Source organism: Protomyctophum bolini (genome assembly GCF_963924005.1).
Source record: "Protomyctophum bolini genome assembly, chromosome: 24".
Taxonomy (NCBI): Eukaryota; Metazoa; Chordata; class Actinopteri; order Myctophiformes; family Myctophidae; genus Protomyctophum; species Protomyctophum bolini.
Genome location: NC_137885.1, coordinates 7266982 through 7287977, shown reverse-complemented (window position 1 = coordinate 7287977; position 20996 = coordinate 7266982). Strand labels below are relative to the sequence as shown.

At 42.7% G+C, this 20996-nt stretch overlaps 1 protein-coding gene across 2 annotated transcripts; it reads right to left on the bottom strand.

Annotated features, from left to right (window-relative positions):
* Positions 1 to 344: 344 nt before the first annotated feature.
* Positions 345 to 20433, bottom strand: LOC308311515 (aspartyl aminopeptidase-like). 2 transcript variants are annotated; one of them, XM_080758230.1, is made up of 16 exons: positions 20318 to 20433; positions 19580 to 19681; positions 17991 to 18079; positions 15611 to 15724; positions 14915 to 15040; positions 14398 to 14522; positions 13342 to 13426; positions 12287 to 12337; positions 11331 to 11438; positions 10833 to 10910; positions 10626 to 10706; positions 9522 to 9682; positions 8879 to 8918; positions 7933 to 8034; positions 3640 to 3807; positions 345 to 1692 (listed from the first exon to the last, which is right to left on the bottom strand). In XM_080758230.1, exons 2-16 carry the CDS (start codon positions 19671 to 19673, stop codon positions 1642 to 1644), a joined length of 1473 nt encoding a protein of 490 aa, XP_080614356.1. In that variant the 5' UTR covers positions 19674 to 19681; positions 20318 to 20433; the 3' UTR covers positions 345 to 1641. The 2 variants fall into 2 exon arrangements, with proteins under 2 accessions (XP_080614356.1, XP_080614357.1); XM_080758231.1 differs by lacking the exon at positions 12287 to 12337 and having other exon boundaries at positions 347 to 1692.
* Between the last annotated feature and the right edge of the window lie 563 nt (positions 20434 to 20996).

Here is a 20996-nt window from a genome sequence, read left to right as displayed (position 1 = left end):
AAGAGACAGTCTGCCAGTTGCATGCAACTGGCAGAGGAAAAGCTGTAGTTAAGGTTGCAGCCATCTCATATCCGATTGCCTTCACTGCAGTCACCGTGTCGGTCGGCCATGATGTGGCACTTAAGAGGTAGACCGTATCTCAAAGTGTCATCGCAATCTGCCAAAAAGCCATTCCAACAATTGGCAAGCAAGCAAGCAGTCATTAGGTGACTCGAGTAGTGTAAAGTGATATATTGTGCATGCGTGCCAAAACTCCTGCACCACTGGGGCAAATTAAAATGACAAAACAGCTCGACACAGTGGCTTTTAATTAAACAGATTTTATTTTAACGAATTTTTTTTATATAAACAATTCAGTCGAGTCCAAAAACGTTGTCACGTGGACCGGCTTAAAGCTTAATGTATAGACCGATTCACAGAGGGTTACCTGGGTGCGGCCATTACTGAGGTGTACAATTAAGCGCAACGGCACTGATTAGCTACACCTGGCCTACGGAGCACCTGCTCCATGGATTACACCTCAGTAATGGCCGCGCCCAGGGCACCCCTCTGTGAATCGGTCTATACTCCATCACACAACCAGGTCGGCTTGAAACTTAATGTATACTCCATCACACAACCGGGTCGGCTTGCCGAAGAGAACCAAAAGGAAAAGGAACATAAAAATATTGTCAGAAAACTTAAACAAGACCTGCAAGGACCTTTTTTGTGCCATTACGTTTAGACTAAGTGTTGACTGTACTCTGTTGTTCTACATTTCAGTCTGATAAAGTATTCAATCAATCAATTCGACATCAACAACATTGTATGTGGAGTATATGAATTAGGCCAAGTATAAAGGAGTGTTTGTGATGTTCATTCGTTTGTATGGTGTAAAGGAGGTATAAAGTAAGTTGGAAGCTAGCAAGGGAGACAAAGCATGCCTGCACTGTCTGAATAAAAAAAATAATGCAACATTTTCAGCACACACTGTATGAGTCAGGACAACTGTTTAACCTTTTCGATGACATCTTTTAATAACCTTTTTGGTGACATCATCCGATATTATTGGACCGGCAAGCTTCAGACAAAAAAATGCCGAAATGTTGCCAAATGACTGGCTGCACTGCTGCAGAGCCACACAGACTGTTGGAATGCCGTAGTGACTACTGCTTCAGTTATACTCCGTCACAGCAGCAAAAATCATCGGGATTTGCAATGAAAAGCAAGTAAGGCATTAAAGCAACACCGTGTAATGCACTTGCCAAATCTCTCAGAGATGCCCCCCACTCTCCAAATCTTCGAAACCGCCCTCCCAAACCCACCTCGTCAATATTGCTTTCTCCAACCACTGTTTTTATTGATTTTATTCCGTAGTCTTTAGTGTTTTTCCACCCCAATAAAGTTGTTTTTAATATACGTTTCCATGTAAAGCGTCTTTGGGGCCTCCGAAAAGCGCTGTATAAATTTGAGATATTATTATTATTATTATAAGAGCATCTCGCTCAAGGACACCTTTTGTTGTTGCAGCGATTAAATTGGAAACGGTGATATTCTGTTTATTCACTATGCCCGTCTGCCAGAACATTCCGACGACCCAAAGTGGACCGTTTTGTTCCTTGGCCGAGGTCATCGCTGACTAGATGATGCATCCACACTTCTCTAATCCACGGTCACCAGGTTTCTCACTGTAGGGTACAACTCAAAGAATCCCTGGCGAAGAAAACACATACAGGACATTTTGTTGATGATTTATTTCTCACCCTGATGAAGCCATCTTGTGTGCAAAGCCAGTGGTGTAAAGTAACTAATGTACTCTAGTACTGTAAGTAAAATGGAAATTGGGGTATTTTTTACTTTCATGGAATATTTACAATTTCCAAAACTTTCACTTCTACTCCACTACATCTCAAATATTGTACTTTTACTCCAATTGCAATTGTTTGAAAACTTGAGTTACTAGTTACTTTGTAGATTTTGATTATTACAAAACATACCACTTCAGCCATATACTGTATACATTTCGCCCATTTGAAAATTGCAGATCTACAAGCTCACACATTTTTGGTCTGCTATTTTCAAAAGGTTCTACATTGTATACATTTGCTACCGCTCTTGAGAGACACAATCTCTGTGGAGACATTGATCTTATGAGCTCCAAGCGGCACTAAATGTCCACCTGTATGCGTGCTGTGTTCTACCCTGACAATGGTGTTTAAATGTCTCAATGGAAGAGTAGCCCAGTGGTTCTCAAACATTTTTGCCCCCTGTAAATAGCTTTATTCTTTTTTTTACATCCACGGTACCACTGAATTACATTGTTACTTTATAGCACCTTATTTTCCCCAAAGATACAGTATGTCACGAGGACAACCTTAGAGAATAGTAGTTTCCATTAGGGCAAAATAATATGTTATATTTGGCATTTAACCACTTAACCCATTCTGGGCGGGAACCCCTTTTGGTGTTAGCATTACGTTATGCTTTAGCTATTGAAAAATAGCAGATCTACAAGCTCATAGCGCGCCACAAGCTTGCAGGTCTGATATTTTTGAAAAACTGTCAGGATGTAGAAGACATTTTTAGAATCTGATCTCGGGTCAAAATGGGTTAAACCCCAGCATGCCTATTGAGCATGTAGATCTGCTATATTTGGTGAAGAGACTGTATAGTGTGTAGACTGAAAAAGAACACACCAAGTAAAGTGCAAGTGACATCGATAAGCATTATCAAAGTATTCTGAGGCACGCCTGGACTCGATACACCCCTGGACTTGCATCAAGAGAAACCCTGCCATGCACACACAGTACACACATACAGTACACACATACATTCTGGAATGATCGACTAAATATGGAGATACAACAAGGATGTCTGATGTCGTCAGAAACGGCTGATGCCATGTTGATGACGTAAATACACGAATGGAGTCCTATTGTACACACTGCCACTTAGGGAAGACGATGTCTAACGCAAAAGAACACACAAATCGGTGTGTCCTTTACAGGGACAGACGGATGCAGACATTTTGTGGGTTTTTTCGCTTCTCGGAAAACCGCTGCTCCGACCACATTTGGCACTGCACATGACACTGCATGGGATATGGTGACACGCGCACGGTCGCACGCCAAGTTTGAGGCCGTTTGTGGCGGCGATGTTCTGGATTACGCCTGACACACACCGAATTAACAGAAAAAAATAGGTTTCCGGATTGCAGCTTTAACACGAGAAATGGACTATAGTCTAGAGAGAGAGAGAAAGGGAGCGCTAGTGTTTGGTTCATTAAACACAATCAAATCCCGAGTGTTCTCCCACACGGGTCCATTTTCAGTTAACACTCAGGACTTTGATGTGGATTGTTTTTTGTCGACTACCCTTTTTTCAATGATGAAAAACGAAATATAAATGTAATAAAATCTAAGCTATGATGACTAAAACCCAAGACTAAATATATTGACAATTTTGTCAACAAATGAAAACTATTAGCCAAAAATGCTATAGGAAAGGAGACCGGTGGAGAACAGATCCAGTAGATTGTATACATTGGGCCTGATTTCCAGCATTGGAACCCAGTCTAAAAAATCAGCCATTACGAAGCCATCAAGGAATGTTTTATTCAAAAGACTAAAATAACTAAAAAACTGTCAAAATCGAGAGTACCTTGAAGAGCAGTGTGCTCTGCGCCACCCCGGAGGTGCAGCACATCTCCCTGATGGAGTGCATGGAGAGCTGGGGGGCCCCGATGTCCATCACGGGGATGCCCAGGCGGGCGGCCAGGATGGGGCCGATGGTGGTCCCGCACGGGCTGTCGTTACGCACCATCACATCCTGGACAGGACAGAGAGAGAGAGAGAGAGAGAGAGAGACGTTGAGTCAAGGCTTGCACTTGCCGTAGCCTCGACGACTTTGCAGGCGTATATGCTAAGGCTAAAAAAACATGTCATTTAGATGAACGGATGGATGGATTTGAGACAGCATGTTATGAAGACAGATGCCAGGTCATTATTGTCCTGTCATTATGGTGTTTATAGTTTCAATGTATGGAATCTATACGGATATTCTACCGTTAGACTGAGGACAGATTCTTGGTTTAGTTCTATGCATTTGGTGTATTACCTTGTGTTGTGTTCTTGCTTACTGTAAATCGCTCTGGATTAAGAGCACCTAAAATTGTAAGTCTGCTCTTTTACGTTTCAAAATGCACAAGAGCACCAGAGACGGTAAAAGCCTGATTTATATACTTTGTTGCGCCTTGCGTGCCCCGTCACATACTGAAGATATAGCAGCAGATTTACAAGCTCACGAATCATAGCGAAGAAACACAAAATTGCGAGCTTGTAGATCCGTTATTTTCATTGTTCCAATCTGGGGAAAGATCGAGCCATGCATGCCGAACCGAACAAATGGCTCAAACACAAACGATTCGAACGATTTAGATGCGTTTTTTTCTCATCTCTGCTAGAGGACTTCATAAGCAGAGACGTTGCCAAGGCCAGAAAACTCTACTTGTATTTGCGTCCAAGTCTTGACATGGCTGTTCTTATAACAAAATACACACAATCAGGTCTTAATAAACACGACGTTTATACAGTTGTAAATTGCTTTATTTTCCGTACACCGGCTGAACATGTAAACATGGTTCCCTCCACATTTCACAACTGAAAACCAGCGCCCACTGCGCATGCGTATAACTCCTAGTGTCCGTTGCCGTAAAGGAAACTATATAGAACTGTCGTAAAGTGTACAATAGAGAGCAACACAAGTTAACAATGGCCACACGTGATTTGTGTTGCTCACGGCCGACGGCGTGCTTTTATTTACGGTTAGGAAAGCAAATCGGTCTTTTGTTTTCCGTGTCCTAGTATACCTACAGCATAGTGCTAGTACTATATACTATGCAGTAGTATCCAATTAGGTAACATTCGTGAATGTATTCATGTATTCTCTGAGCATGCAGTGCTCAAGGCACGTTAAGTAGCACCGTCTTATGTGGATTTACCCGAGGTTGTAAATTAACATCACAGACCATTAGTCACACGTGCTAGGATTGATTCTAAACACTGTTCTGGTGCTGCGGGTTGACGTTAATTGACCTCAACGGTGCCGGAGGCCACGCAGAGTTTAAATGGGAGCTTGCGTCGTCGACGCACGTGCCATTCTTTTATCTAATCTCAGAGGTGATTCAGGCCAGGGGAGCTTTTGTCTGCAGAAATGGGAAAAGGATAATGTATGCATGAACTGGTATTATTGTCCCCTTTCCTCTGCATTCTGTCGCCCGTCCCTGTCTGATCCTCGTTTGTTTTGTCGTGATAACACCTATTTCATTTTCTATGTTGCCAAGGAGACCTCTGCTCGCTAACCGGTGACTCACACGACGCATGAGAGACAGGGAGGCGTTGAGCTCACACCTGTGAACAAACACAATGCAATATTGATGTGTGTGTGACTGTGTGTGTGTGTGTGTGTGTGTGTGTGTGTGTGTGTGCGTGCGTGTACTTGCGAGGGCCCACAAGTATAGTAGAATTTGAGAAATAGGCATTTGTGAGGACCATTTTCCAAATCGTTGTTTTAGAAAAAAAAAATCAGATTGGGATTAGACATCACTGTCCTACAATATTGATATCCTCACAAGTATATTAATACAAATGTAGACACACACAGACACACACACACAGACACACACACACACACACACACTTTACTTTTATTGTGATGTTTTTCCTTCTTTTTTTTAAATCGCTTTTTTACCTCTGATTTATGTATTTGTGTCTCTTAGATATTTCCTGTAAAGCACTTTGGTCTACCCGGTAGCCGGTTGTTTTTTTTGGATTGGACACATTATTGGACACATTAGTTGCTATTCTTCTTTGTACCTACAGTATAAAGCCGAGCTAAATTTAGCTTTAATAGAGCGTCGCAGTCCCTCCCCCTCTCAGAACGGACGAACGGCCCAGGAAGTAACTTACCATTCATTTCAGTCATAGCCAATTCAGTCCGTATTTATTTAAAGACCTTTTAAGGCTCGTACAAAGCCAACTCGAGTCGTGAGAAATCATGACAATAAACTAAATTTTTTGCACCGAATAAATAATCAGAAAGAATAAAAAAGGGGCAGGGTACAACACTGTGTACATACTTTTTGTCCAAAATGCTGAAACTACACTCCCATGAAGCATTGCGACTGACGTTCACTTCCTGGAAGGCTGGAATGAGAAATTGCCCGCGTTGTGCACTGGAGTCGTCAGTCGTGTAGTGTTTGTTCTTTGATTATAGTTTCTAGTCTACATTAAAAAGTTTATCTGTTCTTTTGTACCATAACATAAGTATGGTGCAGTGCTTTGTTCCCGACTGCAACCACCGGCCTGGGGTCAATATTTGCCGTTTCCACACTTTCCCGAAGAACAAGTCGGCGTTCACATTATGGACGAGACGTATACGATGATATCACAGCTTCAATGTTTGATACTTGATAACAAAAATAACAATCACAGCTTCAATGTAATGGATAGCATATGTTCTTACCTAATCATTACATTTTATATAAATCCAAAGGTACCTCATGATTTAAATAATGTATAATGTATTTTGTGTTACTCGACTACAATTAATTGAAAACCTTAGTTACCAGGCAGTTAGTTACTTTATAGATTTTGGTTATTATTACAAAATATACACTTATAGCCAATCTACAAGCTTACAACATGTCTCATTGTTTTGTGATAAATTGTATACATATAATAACTTGTGAAACATGACATTCTGCACAATGAGTACTACAAGTAACTTCTGATTACCTTGACTGTACTTAACAGAGTATTTCTACATTGCAATATTGATACTTTTACTTTTTTTACTAAAACAAATTGAGTACATGCACCACTGCATGGCCATTAAAATATTAATGTGTGTGTGTGTGTGTGTGTGTGTGTGTGTGTGTGTGTGTGTGTGTGTGTGGGTGTGTGTGTGTGTGTGTGTGTGTGTGTGTGTGTGTGACTGTGTGTGTGTGAGATCTCCTGCTGTACACTACTGTATTTTAACATCAGTCATCATAAATAATGTTGTTACTTCTGGCTGGTACTTGTGTTCTCCCCTGCTGTTTATTAATTCGTTAATTAATTTGTAATTCCCACTATAACATGAATTGTTTGAGTCAGTTTGATTTATGTAGACGTAGAGAGATAAACGTTAGTTACTAATTCTGAACTCACCATAACTTTGTATGTCTTGTTCTTCATACTGGCTCTTACAGAGCCAATAAGCTGGCCTTGTGAAAAAGAACATGCCAGGACATGGCCAGACTCATAGTGGTTTTCACCGCGGCGGACACTCTTTTCTTCATTTTTAAAATACCGTAACATATTCGATAAAGAAATCATTGTACCTGCACATGTACCTGTAAACGGTATTAGAATACTAGTGTTCTAATATGGCGGGTCAACAGGGGGCAGTAACGATTTCCACGGAAACCGCAACCTCCACCAATCACAGACGTCGACATCACCGGATGTTTGGACTTTAGCATTCTGGGTAATGAAGTACTTCTCCGTGAGGTCGCGCATAAAGATCGTTTTTACTAAAACTAGAGTGATAGCATGCATGCTTGGGGTTTCTACAGGAGCATATAGAACCATTTTACAACCACGACCACAATGGTAAGTGTACATGGAATTGTTACGATATTATGGCTGATACGAGAATTCCCTATGGTCCAGGTGAATGGGATTTTTACTTCTGGGTCTGGCTCTGACGTCACTGCGGCGCTCTATAGCTGCCCACTACAGAGTCCCGACAACAACTCACTGAAATGACACATATCAACGAAACATACTCAGATCAACCAATTAGTGTGTGTGTGTAATTTCCAGGCGCGCGCACGCACACACACACACACACACACACACACACACACACACACACACACACACACCACACACACACACACACACAACTTACCTGGAGAGGTACGTCGATGCGCGCGGCGATCTCTCGGACGATAGAGGCGGTGACAGCTGTGGTAGCGTAGCGCTGATTGCTATTGAACTTGATCACTGGACCCTGGACACCAATTACAAAATGTACACGTGTTAATAATAATAATAATAATAAACTTTATTCCAGACACTTCCATAGAAAACGTTCAGTACAAAACACAAAAAGAACACCACAAGGTAGTTATTAAATTAGTTGAGGGTTATTCAGGCTCTTCACACGATACTAGGTACGCGATACTTCACGATTTATTACAATTATTATCCAGAAGACTTTTCTAAAATAAATCATGTATTTTCTTCTTTTTTTACGCGCCCTCTGCCGTTTGCATCACGATTCAAGTGAACCGATTCACGATAAATCCTATCCACACTTTTCCTGGGCTGTGTGTGCTCCAGTTCCTGTTGATTTCATTGGATATCATTAGTCATCTGACCAGTTTCATTGGCTTTCATTGGATCAAATCGACAGGAACTGGAGCACACACAGCCCAGGAAAAGTGTGGATACAAACTGCATATCGTCACTGTTGGGCAGAAACCACGTTATGTGATATAAATTATGTGTCCTGTCCATATATATATATTTTTTCTTTTTTAATAGAATCATTATACACTTATACACTATACAATAATTCCACAGGTTTTATTTATAGTAAAAGTAAAAATTATACTTTAAGGTTGTAAATCTGCTACTTTAAAACGTTTTTTTTGATAATTTCTGCCTATGACAACAAGCCCAAAATAGGGAAGCCAACCGACAGACAAACAGGCTTAACCAGAGCTTGTGACAAAATGACACAAACACTGGTGGGACAACGGTTATTTTTTTCCCTTCCCAGAAAAGTAACAGTCCTGGACATACATAATGTATAGCATGGGATTTTGTGTGAGGTTAAAGTTAAATATTACCATGTGAAAAGCTGGTCTGTGATTATCATCATGTTTCTCTCTGTGGAAGAAATAGTTTGTGGAAAATCATCAAAGCAGCATTTTTACATTCCAGTACTGGAGTATAGGTACTGTACTGACTTCTAATACAATTTTACCTATAGGATGGTCGATAGTTGATGAAAAAATAAAGAAAAAATAAACGGAAAATCCCCAGAACAATAGAGGGTATGCGCATGACATCATCATCATACCCAAAAGATGTGCGGGAGCGCCAACGGAGTAGCCAAAAACTACTATCTGACCTTGACAGCCCATACTGTACATCCAAGCAGAAAAGTCAACGACGTTAAACAAAGTTACACTCACTCGGTTTGCCACTCACTGTATGCATGCGCATACCCTCCATTTCACCTAAACAAATCCTCCCCAAAACATAAAAAATAAAATAAAGAAATACCGAGTATATAGAACTATAGTATGAATGTATTGAAGTAGTGGACAGACAGAGCACATCCCTAATGTACTGTAATAGTGGACAGAGTACAATGTACTGACGGGTAGTACATTGATAATGTATCGTAGTAGTGGACAGAGTACACTGTACTGACGGGTAGTACATTGATAATGTATCGTAGTAGTGGACAGAGTACACTGTACTGACGGGTAGTTGGGGTGCAGGGCATGGGCCATGTCAGCGCTGATCATGAAGGACTTTGGCGCCGCCTGCTGGAAGGCCGTCAGATTGTCGGCGCTGGAGGCCAGACGGCTCAGAATGAGCTCGGTCAGGTTGGACTGAGCCCCCTGGGCGCTCTCTGAACCCACCTGGTCACAGAAGCACGTCACACCATTATGACAGTGTATGACTTCCACCCATTGTCATGCAAACAATTGATCCGGCCGAAAACCTTTGCCCAAATTAGGAGTCGAATGTGTCATAGGCGACTGGCGTCTTAGATGACTTGGTTACAATTTACAGTTATTACAATTTAGGCATTCGGCAGACGCTTAATCCAGAGCGATTTACAATAAGCAAGAACACCACAAGGTAGGTAATACATCAAATACGTAGAAATAGTCATCTAGGATCATAAGTAAACTAAGAACCTATAATGCAACAGATATTCTATAGTAATATAACAGTAGAATATCTGTACATTGAAACTATAAACAATATAGAATGCTACAGAATGTCTACATAACATGCTATCTAAATTACGTATTATAGTCATCGAGGCTAGGGCAAGTGCTACGGGCTAATATGGAGTCTGAAGAGGTTAGTTTTCACTACGGTGGAAGATTGGGAGTGAGTCTGCAGTTCTAATTGCATTCCATAGTTTGTGAGCCAGAAGGGAGACGAGTCTTGGGGCGTGTGGAGCGTTGTCGCAGAACACGTCACAAGACTTAGCTTGAAGATTATGAAAATGTACTTTTTTTTTTACTTTATTCATTGTCACGCAAACAACTGATCAGGCTGAAACTTTGCCCCAAATTAGGAGTCGTATATCATAGACATGTCATAGACAACTGATGTCTTAGATGACTGATGTCACAGGCCGGTTAACAACAGATATGGGGGAAAACTGTCTTTTCCTGCACCTCAGGCATGGAATTTAGCTGCAAAAGGATCTGAGATTAGACACATAATTAGACACATCCTAAAAAGGATGCGGTTAGATTTTTTTTTCAACCGAGAAAACCCCGCCTTGGACAGCGTCACCAGAACAACTAACTGCCGAGTTGATTATGTACCGCAGGCACATCTCACCTCTTCGTTGTCGTACAGAGTGATCATACGGATGTTGGTGTCTCTGGCCAGAGAGTCTCCCTCACAGGACTCCAACAAGCCCTGGAGGAGGAAACCAAACCAAAATAAGGGGGTTTAGAATAGACTAGCTTCAGTTTGGTGTTCGATGAAATAATGGACAAAATGCGATGTCTCTGTGAGCGTGCGTGTGTGTGTGCGTGCGTGCACCTGCAGGGCACAGTAGCAGCTGTGCAGGTTGTCCAGGCGAGGAGCATAGATGAACTCCTCATACAGGCCCCCTAAGACCTGGAGATAAGAGAGATTATATAAAGCACAGATGAAAATGGATGGAAACAAACAAACAAACAAATGCACACAAGAGGTTGCGCAGAGTTTGGAGGACATTGCGTCAACGTTCATTCAATATCCCTTTACCTCTTAACCAATAAGAGATGCAACTCTCACGGCTACACATGTACATGCCTTACTCAAACGGCATGAAACTGCAATGAGATCTATGCTGGCACACAAAGTACAGTATGTCCCCGATTAAACATGCAGTCCCCACTTTGATGGCACAACATGTGACATACAATAAAGACACACATACAGCACACAGTGCACACGCATAACCCCCCCCCCCCCCCCCCCACACACACACACACACACACACAACGGCATTGGGAGGTGGATTTAATCATCATAGACGTTGTGGAGGCCTCTCACCCCGGGCTGAGTGTCAGCCAGACACAGCTCAAAGTCCAGCAGGTCGCGTGGCTCCACTCCCAGCTCGGCACACAGCGACTTCAACAACACCGAATGATGTTTCTCCACCTGATGATAGAAGGGAGACGAGAAGAAGGGTGGGGCGGGCGGCAAAGGGAGGAGACTTTCACTGCCAGAAAGAAAACAAATTTTAAGGTTTTTAGCATCTAAAAAAAAAAGAAAAGGAAAAAAAGATGCCCCCAACCAACACACGAAAGCCCAGCTAGAAATCTGCCCTACTTCCCTCCGTTTTTCTGTGTGCGGGCCATATGATGACAATGTTTTGGGGGTTGCGTGCACGTATGAAAAAGGCACAGGGCCATAGGAGGCAACAATGAAGGAAGCCAACTGTTAAAGCCTTGTGTCAATACTGGAGCCACAAATCAGTCTGGCAATGTAAATGATAGCGGCTGCCACCATCTGGCGGAGATAGCAGCGGCCACATATCTGCTGAAACCGATTAAAAATATTTGTTAGAGCATCCAGCCAAAGCGCATCAACCAACTTATCAAGTCAATCTATGAAAGAAATAAAGACTAAAAAAGGGATAGCGTGATAGGACTAGTCAAGTGCAATAGGCTCAATCCTAATGTGCTGCTTGTGAAGGTCAAATAAATCATGAGATTTAGTCGGGCAAACAATGTATTGTGTGACAATAAAACACAAAAGTGAACTGTCTGAAAACACATTTAACACGGGTCAACTATTATGTTATGCCTGTGAGCATTGTTGCGTTTAATTTTTTGTTTGAAAAACTAGCAACCACCACACACCAACTGTCGGGGACAAAAACGTATACTCGTAGGTTGGAATCAGTAGCAGTTCTAGCTTGCATTGGTGCACAAACGTGTGTTACACTAGCCTAGCCTAGCCTTACATGCATGCATTGTGCACAACATAGCTGCAATGCTGCATACCTTTTGCGCATTTTTCACCTTCTTCTTCCCTCTTTTTCCTAAACTGGGTACCTGATGGCTTAGACATTTGGTATTCTTATCCATTGAGTCATTATTATTCACAGTTTGGTAGCATTTTTTGTGTGACCGATTAATAATTGCTGTAGTAACTCTACAGTATATGGCTACTCTGTATAGAGTGTACCGAGAGTGTAACTGCATGTGTAACTGTGTACGAATGGAACAGTTTGGTACCATTCTGACCCCTTTTCCACCAAAACCTATGGTTCTAGAACTGGGTCGGTATTTCTTTATGATGGATTATATCACATCTGTATCTTCCAACGTGAATAGTGACACGCCCACTTTGGTTCCCATTCCAGGGCAAGAAGACGCCTTTTTTTTTGGTTCCAGTTGCGAACCAGCATTTAGGGATCTGAACCAATTAATTTGGTTAAAAATTAGGAGGAAAGATAAACAGAACTGGTTCCACCCTAGTGGAAAAGGGGCCTCAGAGGGCCATCATTTCATGGTGGTCCATGAAATTTAAAAGGTTGAGAACTACCAGAATTGTAATTTACGAAGCAGACACGAAGTCTGCATATCAGCTCTGACAGTGTGATAAAACCCGGTTCCGGAAATAGTTCCAAATTGGAACCGATTCCAGTTCCTCAATGTTGATTCCGGTTTTCCGAATCCCCAACCCAAATTTACAAAAATAAAACCATGTTCTTTTTTTCTTTTGTTTTTCTAGACGCAGTTTTGGGACCGCTCTCGGGATGGCGGCGTAGCCGGACCAACCCCTGAACCATATCTCCTGTGGGAAGCCCCCACACCCGTCACTGGCTCAGTCTCTTTGCGGGTCCTTCCTTCGCAAAAGAGGAAGTCAGAACTTGGCACCATGCCGTGAAACGATATGAACACAACAGTGGCTAGTGGTGGTGAATATTGTTATGCATCACTGTTGGGCAAGCTCGAAATGTACAGTCCGTATACAGTGATGCCCTTCTGATAAATGTTATGTAATGATTGCGAAGGTGCAGTATAGTGTGTGTGTGTGTGTGTGTGTGTGTTACCGTCGTGGTAGCATTGCTTGCATCCCCAGAGGATGCAGAGCCAGTGTCCAACTCTTCTTGGACGGCAGTGGCTATAATGGGCACTCTGACGCGTGCGCACGCACATGCACACACACACACACACACACACACACACACACACACAATTTACTTCCAGGTTCATATAAACCGAACTTCTTCCTCGACATTACAATTGCACCTCGCAAGATCTTTTCATGTTAACTGTCCTACCCGCACAAATCATTCCGCACACACTGTATTATCCACTTGGTTTCCGATTTAAAAAAGGGCCAGTAGTCCGTCATGTTTAGTCCATTGAATACGACACTCGCAGTCACAGACAGCTGACCATTTTATATAAGTATATCATGGTTTACTAGATTTTATATTCTTTTAGCAACAGTATGAACACCAACTTGTCTTGCAGAGACTGTAAACTTACGTACACGATATAGCGGTCATCCAACCCACTAAATATCACTGTGTGGTTATGTTTTGTCAAAGTGACTTCATTGCTTCATCGGTGGCACGCTATGAGCTTGCAGATCTGCTATTTTTCCAATAGCTAAAGCATAACATAATGCTAACACCAAAAGGGGTTCCCGTCCAAAATGGGTTATGCTACACACGTGGCTATATGATAAGAAGAAGATTGGCTGATTTTGGCTTTTTGACTCAAAGGCTTTCGGCTTCCAGGAAGAACGGAAATTCAGCTTTCCGGGTTTGTGTAAACACAAACATTGAAGACAAAAGTGAAGATGGAAAAGTGAGGACGCAATTTGTGATTGGCCGGAACAAGATGATGTATGATGATAAGAGCGCCGCTCACTTCACACGGGTGTGATTTTATTAATGAAGTTAAACTGTCTAAAATGCTTTCACACCCCTAGAGTACAACTTAAATGCTGGTGCGTAGGCAAACAAGTGCAGCAATAAAATAAAAAACACGCCTGCCCTGCACACTACAGGAACAAAATGTATCAGGCATGCAGTTTAGCTAACATTAACTCAATTTTTACCGGTACTCGGTATTTTGTTTTGTCCGAGTCTACTCACAAGTGGTTCTCCTTGTTGGGACCAAAGGAGTCATTGATGTCCCTCTGGAGGTGGATGGCGAGGTGGGGGACCCTGAGAATAGGCCTGGGGACGTGGACCAGCCGATGGACAAGATTGTCTCCGCTCTGTCGTATGAGGACACAGATATTTGGGGTCATACCTAAGTTCCCTCAGCCCTATGTTCCCTCAGCCCTATGTTCCCTCAGCCCTATGTTCCCTCAGAAGGAGCATTGGTCCGAGGTGCGCTGGGGGTCGGGAGAGGGTGGGTGGTTAGGTTTAGGTGTCTGCCCCGGGGGAGGTTAGGGTTAGGGTGAGGGTTTGAGGTAGGTTGTCCATCGGACCGTCGGCATATTGACGCGGACCTGAGGGAACATAGGGCTGAGGGAACATAGGTACGGTCCCAGATATTTCAGTGCACATTTCTTAAATACTGCTAAAATAAAATAAACCCCACAAAACTCTGGTCTTAAGAGCCAGAGTAATAACAATTGTCTGAAAATAAAAGACCATGGGTTACCTTGACCATGACTCGGCCGGCAACGGTCAGGTCGCGGTCAAACCAGGTGCTCCAGATGCCTCCTCCGTAGCACTCCACCGCCACCTGGAGGAAGCCATGCTTGGTCTTTTTAGACCGTGGTTTGACCTGGAACCATGAGGAGAGAGGAGAGATACTTGAAATACTGTTGATCAAGAACATTTCTATACGACCATTTGTCATTGCCTGAGGTAATTCAACCGAGGGCTATGACGAATGCCTGGGGCGATTATTTGTTCATCTCCTACCCAGTGCAAATTAGGGGCGGAAATCTCTACGTACCCGACGAGTCGTTTCCGATCCAGAGGGCTACAATTACATTATAAATCGAATTGGAATCTCCATTCCAATACATGATTTATTTCGCCCTCACTGTGTGTGTGACTAATAATCAAAGTGCTTTCAATTGATCCACAATGAAAACACATTACGTTCATTTATTGCATTAACATGTATTAAACTAGAAACAAACAAAACATGAAGTAGCTTTCTTTAAAAAAAAAGTGAATTCTGTAACCAACATACAAAAACTCATTTTAAATACATTTTTGACATTTGTGAATTGATTCATAATCGTCCATGTCCGCATCACGATGAATCTATGGATGGCTTTTGATCAGGCTATGATCAAATGTAAAATATAATTATAAATGTTTATATTTGTCACTGTTCCCTTACCCTGAGGCAGGGGCTGTCTGTGTGCGCCCCGATCATAGAGAAGCCATTTCCCGGGAGGTAAAGTCCACCTACTGCAAACGCGATGATGCTGGAGTAGTTCCTGGTCACAAAGTACTGCGGAGGAATGCTTAAATCAGTGGTTTTCAAACAGTTCGGGCTTCAGTGCCCCCATTTCCCAATCTCTGGACCAAAGTGCCAACTATGCCATCCTATGCCAGACTATTTTTCTTAGAAAAAGAGAAAACCATATCTAGCATATCGTTGCCGTCGGGTCACGATTATTGCGAACAGAATAATTGCGATTTGCGATATTATCACGATATTATACGAAGAAAAGTAGGGCTCAAACCGGTCACACGACGTGGAGCGTCAGCAGGAAGCGACAAAACGCTCTATGGAGTTAGTCCCCACAACAACAACAGAAAATCATACTATAATTAACTCAATGTCTGTCTGAATTAATGTCTGAATGTGTGTCAGAAACACTGTCGTAGCTCCTCACTGCCTGCACCAATCGCTCCCACTTTTCACACAGGCATTGACCTAGTTAATCAATTGTTAACGAAGTCCACACCCACAACACCAGAGGGAGTGCAACAAACCATGTGCAACCCAGATTCGGCACAGACAAGGGACTCAATTATTTTCACTCCTATGCCACCAAAATGTGGAACGCCCTACCGACAGTCATTAAGACATGCGAATCCCTTGACTCCTTCAAAACCGCTCTCAAAGGGCACCTACTGTACGGACGGCTGCAATTCGAAACTGGCCCCCGTGAAATCGGAAATACCCTCAGTGTTAATATTATATAACTCAAGAGTCACACATGATGACGTGACGTGGATACTGTACATTAAAAGATGACTTTATTGTGCAAAGTCAGGCTAAAAGTAGCCTCGGAAACCCACACTTTTTTTATTTCCAGGGAGGAAAGAAAAGGTCTGATACCGAGTCCACTTCAATTCGGCGTAGAGTAGCGCAAACGTCGATCACTCTCTGCTGATTTCTGATCGTCTGCAACTTTGTTAAATTGACGCACACACACTCCTCTCTCTCTCTCTCTGTCTGTCGCTCTAATTAATTAGTCTCATGTCGCGCAGCTGCGTCTAGATTCTCCCGGCGGATCCTGCCGGTTGCTACCTATAGATAGATAGATACCTTTATTATCCCGCGGGGGGAAATCAGTCGCCCAGAGGCGGCACAGCAGTTAAGGTTACAACATACAAGTAAGAATAAGAAGAATGAAAAGTACTGTAGTATACAGAAGAAACAAGGAAGAAGAAAAGAAAGGTGCAACAAGAAACAAAAATAAATAAAATAAAGAATTATAATAAACAGTGCAAACAAGAAAAAACGGAAACCTATATACAGTGCGTCATAATAAAGTGAATACTGCTCTCATCAAGGAAAAACAAGACAAGTAAGGTCAACGGTGCAAAACCAAACAAAAACAAGTGCATAGGTGGACCCCAGGCTAGGCTGAAATAGCAAGGCAGAGCTTTCCACTTTAACCTATTAAAGTAGCTTGAAATGCAAGAGAGGAAGTTTTAGTTGGAACTGAATCATGTGAAACACTGGAAAAGGAACTGAAACTGAACTGAAAATATGTTAAACTGCAAACTGTGGCCTCCAAACGCCATATCCATCATGTCTCTCTTTCAAGGCGGGAACCCTCATTAGACGCTGCCATGAAGGTCAACACACTATCTCAGTGGTTTTCAACCAGTGATCCTTGAGGGGATTCTAGGCAAATAATGGAGAGTTGGCAACCATTGGTCCGACAACCTACCTCAAACCCTAACCGAACCATAACCGCAAGCACGGAGCAGCGCAGCATGTTCGCCAACCTTAATCCGGTCTGTTTTCGCATGTCGGACAAATGACTGGTCGGAAAAGCGTACGGACCCCAGATCTTTAACCGTTGAGTGTACTGTAAAAGTAAAAGTAAACCAAATGGGCCCTTACAGGTCAATTTGGTTTCATTTTACACTCCCGAGATTTTTTACACTCTCAACTGTCTCAAGATGTTTTATAGTTAAACATCTGCATTACGACATTTCTACACAATTGGAGAATGTTGAATTGTTATTTTGATCAACGTTTGCCTGTTATCTCTCCTGTACCACATCAACACAGCATGGAAATGTGGACAGAATCTTAATCAAAGGACAACACAATACAAGTCTTGGGTCCGAGAGGCGGTGGTCCCGTGGCTCAAATGCCAAATAAATAATGGACTTTGATATGAACAGGGTTGAAAACCACAGCCCTATCTGACAGAACTTTTATCCCCAATCCATTAACAACCTGGCACCGTTCCAGGTCCCATTAATTCTGACAGTAACTCAGGACAAGCGTGCGGCCATGAGACACTGACCTTGGACGTGGGTTTGATGTCCCATTTCTCCGTCTCTTTCAGCTCGATGAAGCCGGCTCCTAGCAGCCGCCGCTTGCACTCGTCAACCACTAGAGGGTGGAAATGGGGTGAAGAGACGGTGGTGGAAAAAAGTACTCACATTGTGTAATGTATCAAATATCAATACTGTAAAGTAGAAATAAATAAGTAAAATGGTGCATTTATATAGCTTTTAGTAGCATAGTGTGCATTGCATACATTCACCCATTCATTTCACACAAACATTCATACACCGATGGCGGAGGAAACCATGCATTTAGGGGTTCGGAGCAGTGACGTAGACTCCGTGGGGGGGGGCAGTGACGTAGACTCCGTGGGGGGGGGCAGTGACGTAGACTCCGTGGGGGGGGGGGGGGGGGGGGGCTCGAGCCCCCATGAGGAATTAGACCTAGTATATTATATTCGCCTAGTTGGTTCGTCCCGTTTGTACCGCGCCAGGCCGCGCCGCGCCCGTGACGAGTATAAAAACATTTAGTCTCTGGTTTCAGAGTCTTGCTCAAGGACACTTCGACAGTAACTCTGGGGGAGCCTGGGATCGAACTGACCAAGCTGCCGCTCTACGCCGGCCCTGAGCCACTGCCACCCCCAGTTAGTTGCAGCTTCACAGTGTTGTTATGTAGCTAAGCTGTCGTACCGCAGCACGTCTACATAGGTGATGCGCTTCTTTCCCTTCCTGGTTTGCCCTGGGTTGGTACCCATAATCAATTGACCTGCCTCGTCTAAACTGCCGCCCCCAAATACTCTGTTAAAGTAAAACTCCGGAATTCAATGTAGAAAGTATTCATTAGGCAGGACTTGGTACCATTTCACAAGTTTTCAAATTATGAAATGTATAGAAATCTTTTGAAATTAGGAGATCTACAAGCTCACAGTGCATCACATTGCAACACATTGTCAGCTTGTAGATCAGCTATTTCCAAATGGTTGAAATGTACAGTATGGGTTGAAGTGGTTAATGTATTTTTCAAATAATTGTAGAGGGGCTAGATTAGAAGCAATAGTACAGAAAACTGGAAATACTCCAGCAAAGTAACAATAACTCAAAGTACAGTAGTTTGCGTAGTAACAATAACTCAAAGTACAGTAGTTTGCGTAGTAACAATAACTCAAAGTACAGTAGTTTGCGTAGAGGAGAATACAGGCTACTAAACTCTTATGTATGATACATGTGCACGGTTTCGTGTTTCACAGAGAGGCCCTGAAAACAAGTCTTAATCTATAGAAATCAAGGTGCAAAGGTAGGATACAAGATTATGCAACGATTACTAGATCTTATCTCCGGATCGAGGTCCACAGCTGAGCTGACACACTCTCAGACTGGCTGACAATGTCTTTAGGGAGGATAAAAACGTATTTACATCATGTGCACAACTTCTCCGAAACTAAATCAATGCTCCTCTAAATTGATATGCTGACATTAATCGCATTTATGCTTTCACTTTCAAAAGCATGTCCACTTTCAAATCTCTCTCTTTCAGTGGGGCCAAACCACAATATGAGAAGAATCAACATTTTCTCGAGAATCAATAAATGTAAAGTTCCTTCCTTACCATGGTACGGTGACACCCCTTTGTTGACAAACTTCAGGAACTCTTTGGCTCTCACCTGCATGTCTTCACATGGATTTGATTGGGTGTAGCTCATGATAGACACTGAGACAGACGAACACAAGAGACAGAGACACACAGTGTCACAGTCTAGGCAGAGTCCAGAGCGTTCAAATGCACAGATGAGACACAAAGCAATGCAACAGACAGCGATCCTGCAGAGATCAGTGGAAAGTCTGATCGGTCGGTGACGCGAGGTTCGCAGAGATCTAGATAGGACACAGCAGCTCGCTGCAGAGATCTGCATGGGAGGGCACAGCAATGCACAGATCTAGAATAGGAGCCCAATGGAAACAAGCCAATACTAGCTTTCTTAGATTTATCCAATTATACTTATACCTGAATAAAGTATTCACTCAATCAATCAACAGGAGAACACAGTAAGTCTGTCTGTAGACATATGGAAGTAGCCGCTACGCTGTCAGTTTAGGCCAGGGCCCGGGGTCGCTGCTTGTCAAAAAGGAGCAGATCTGCTCCTTTATGACAAGCAGCGACACTATAGTACAGCAGCTCGTACTACGGATTACACAGGATGGAAGCTAACCTTCACAGAAACAGACGAGCCAACTTTAAAATATCTCCTCGATTGTTGCTCTTATTTCGGCTAAAGTCAAAGCGATCGTCCGTGAACGAGCAACACCTCCACATAGCAGTAATATGCGTTTATTTATGGCACTTTACCAGCGTTAATTGAGTGGACTTTCAGACTCTGCACTCCCTGTACCCGGCGTGGTGCTGCTGCTGGAAGAGGAGACGCACTGTGCAGTGCACTGTGTCTGTGTGCAGTCAGCTGACTGACGGAGTGACGGTCTGTCGTCTTCAACGACACAGACAGTACAACACTGCCCTCCACTGGTTAGGAGGTAAAACTACAGCCTTTACCAAGAATTTAGATTCGGTATTAATACAAAATAAAATAATTGAAGTTTGAACATATGGAATGTCAGAATTAACAGGTCAGCTCCATATATGGAGATCTACCCATATGGAAAAGATGAAACTAAATTTGTATGTTTTACGTGAAACCTGTAATAAATATATGACAGTCAACGCAGATATAAGATCCAGTTTTTTTTAAACGTATATAATTGTCATTTATAAAAACTATGTATGACAGTCAAAGCAGATATAAGAGCCATAGTAAATTTGTGTAAAGTGAAACTTATATAATTGTCATTTATAAGAACTATACAGTCAAAGCAGATAAAAGAAGGCGGGGTTGGCGGAGTTTTCATGTTCTCCCCGTGTCCCCTAGGGTAGGTACCCTCACATGTTCTCCTCGTGTCCCCTAGGGTAGGTAGGTACCCTCACATGTTCTCCCCGTGTCCCCTAGGGTAGGTACCCTCACATGTTCTCCCTG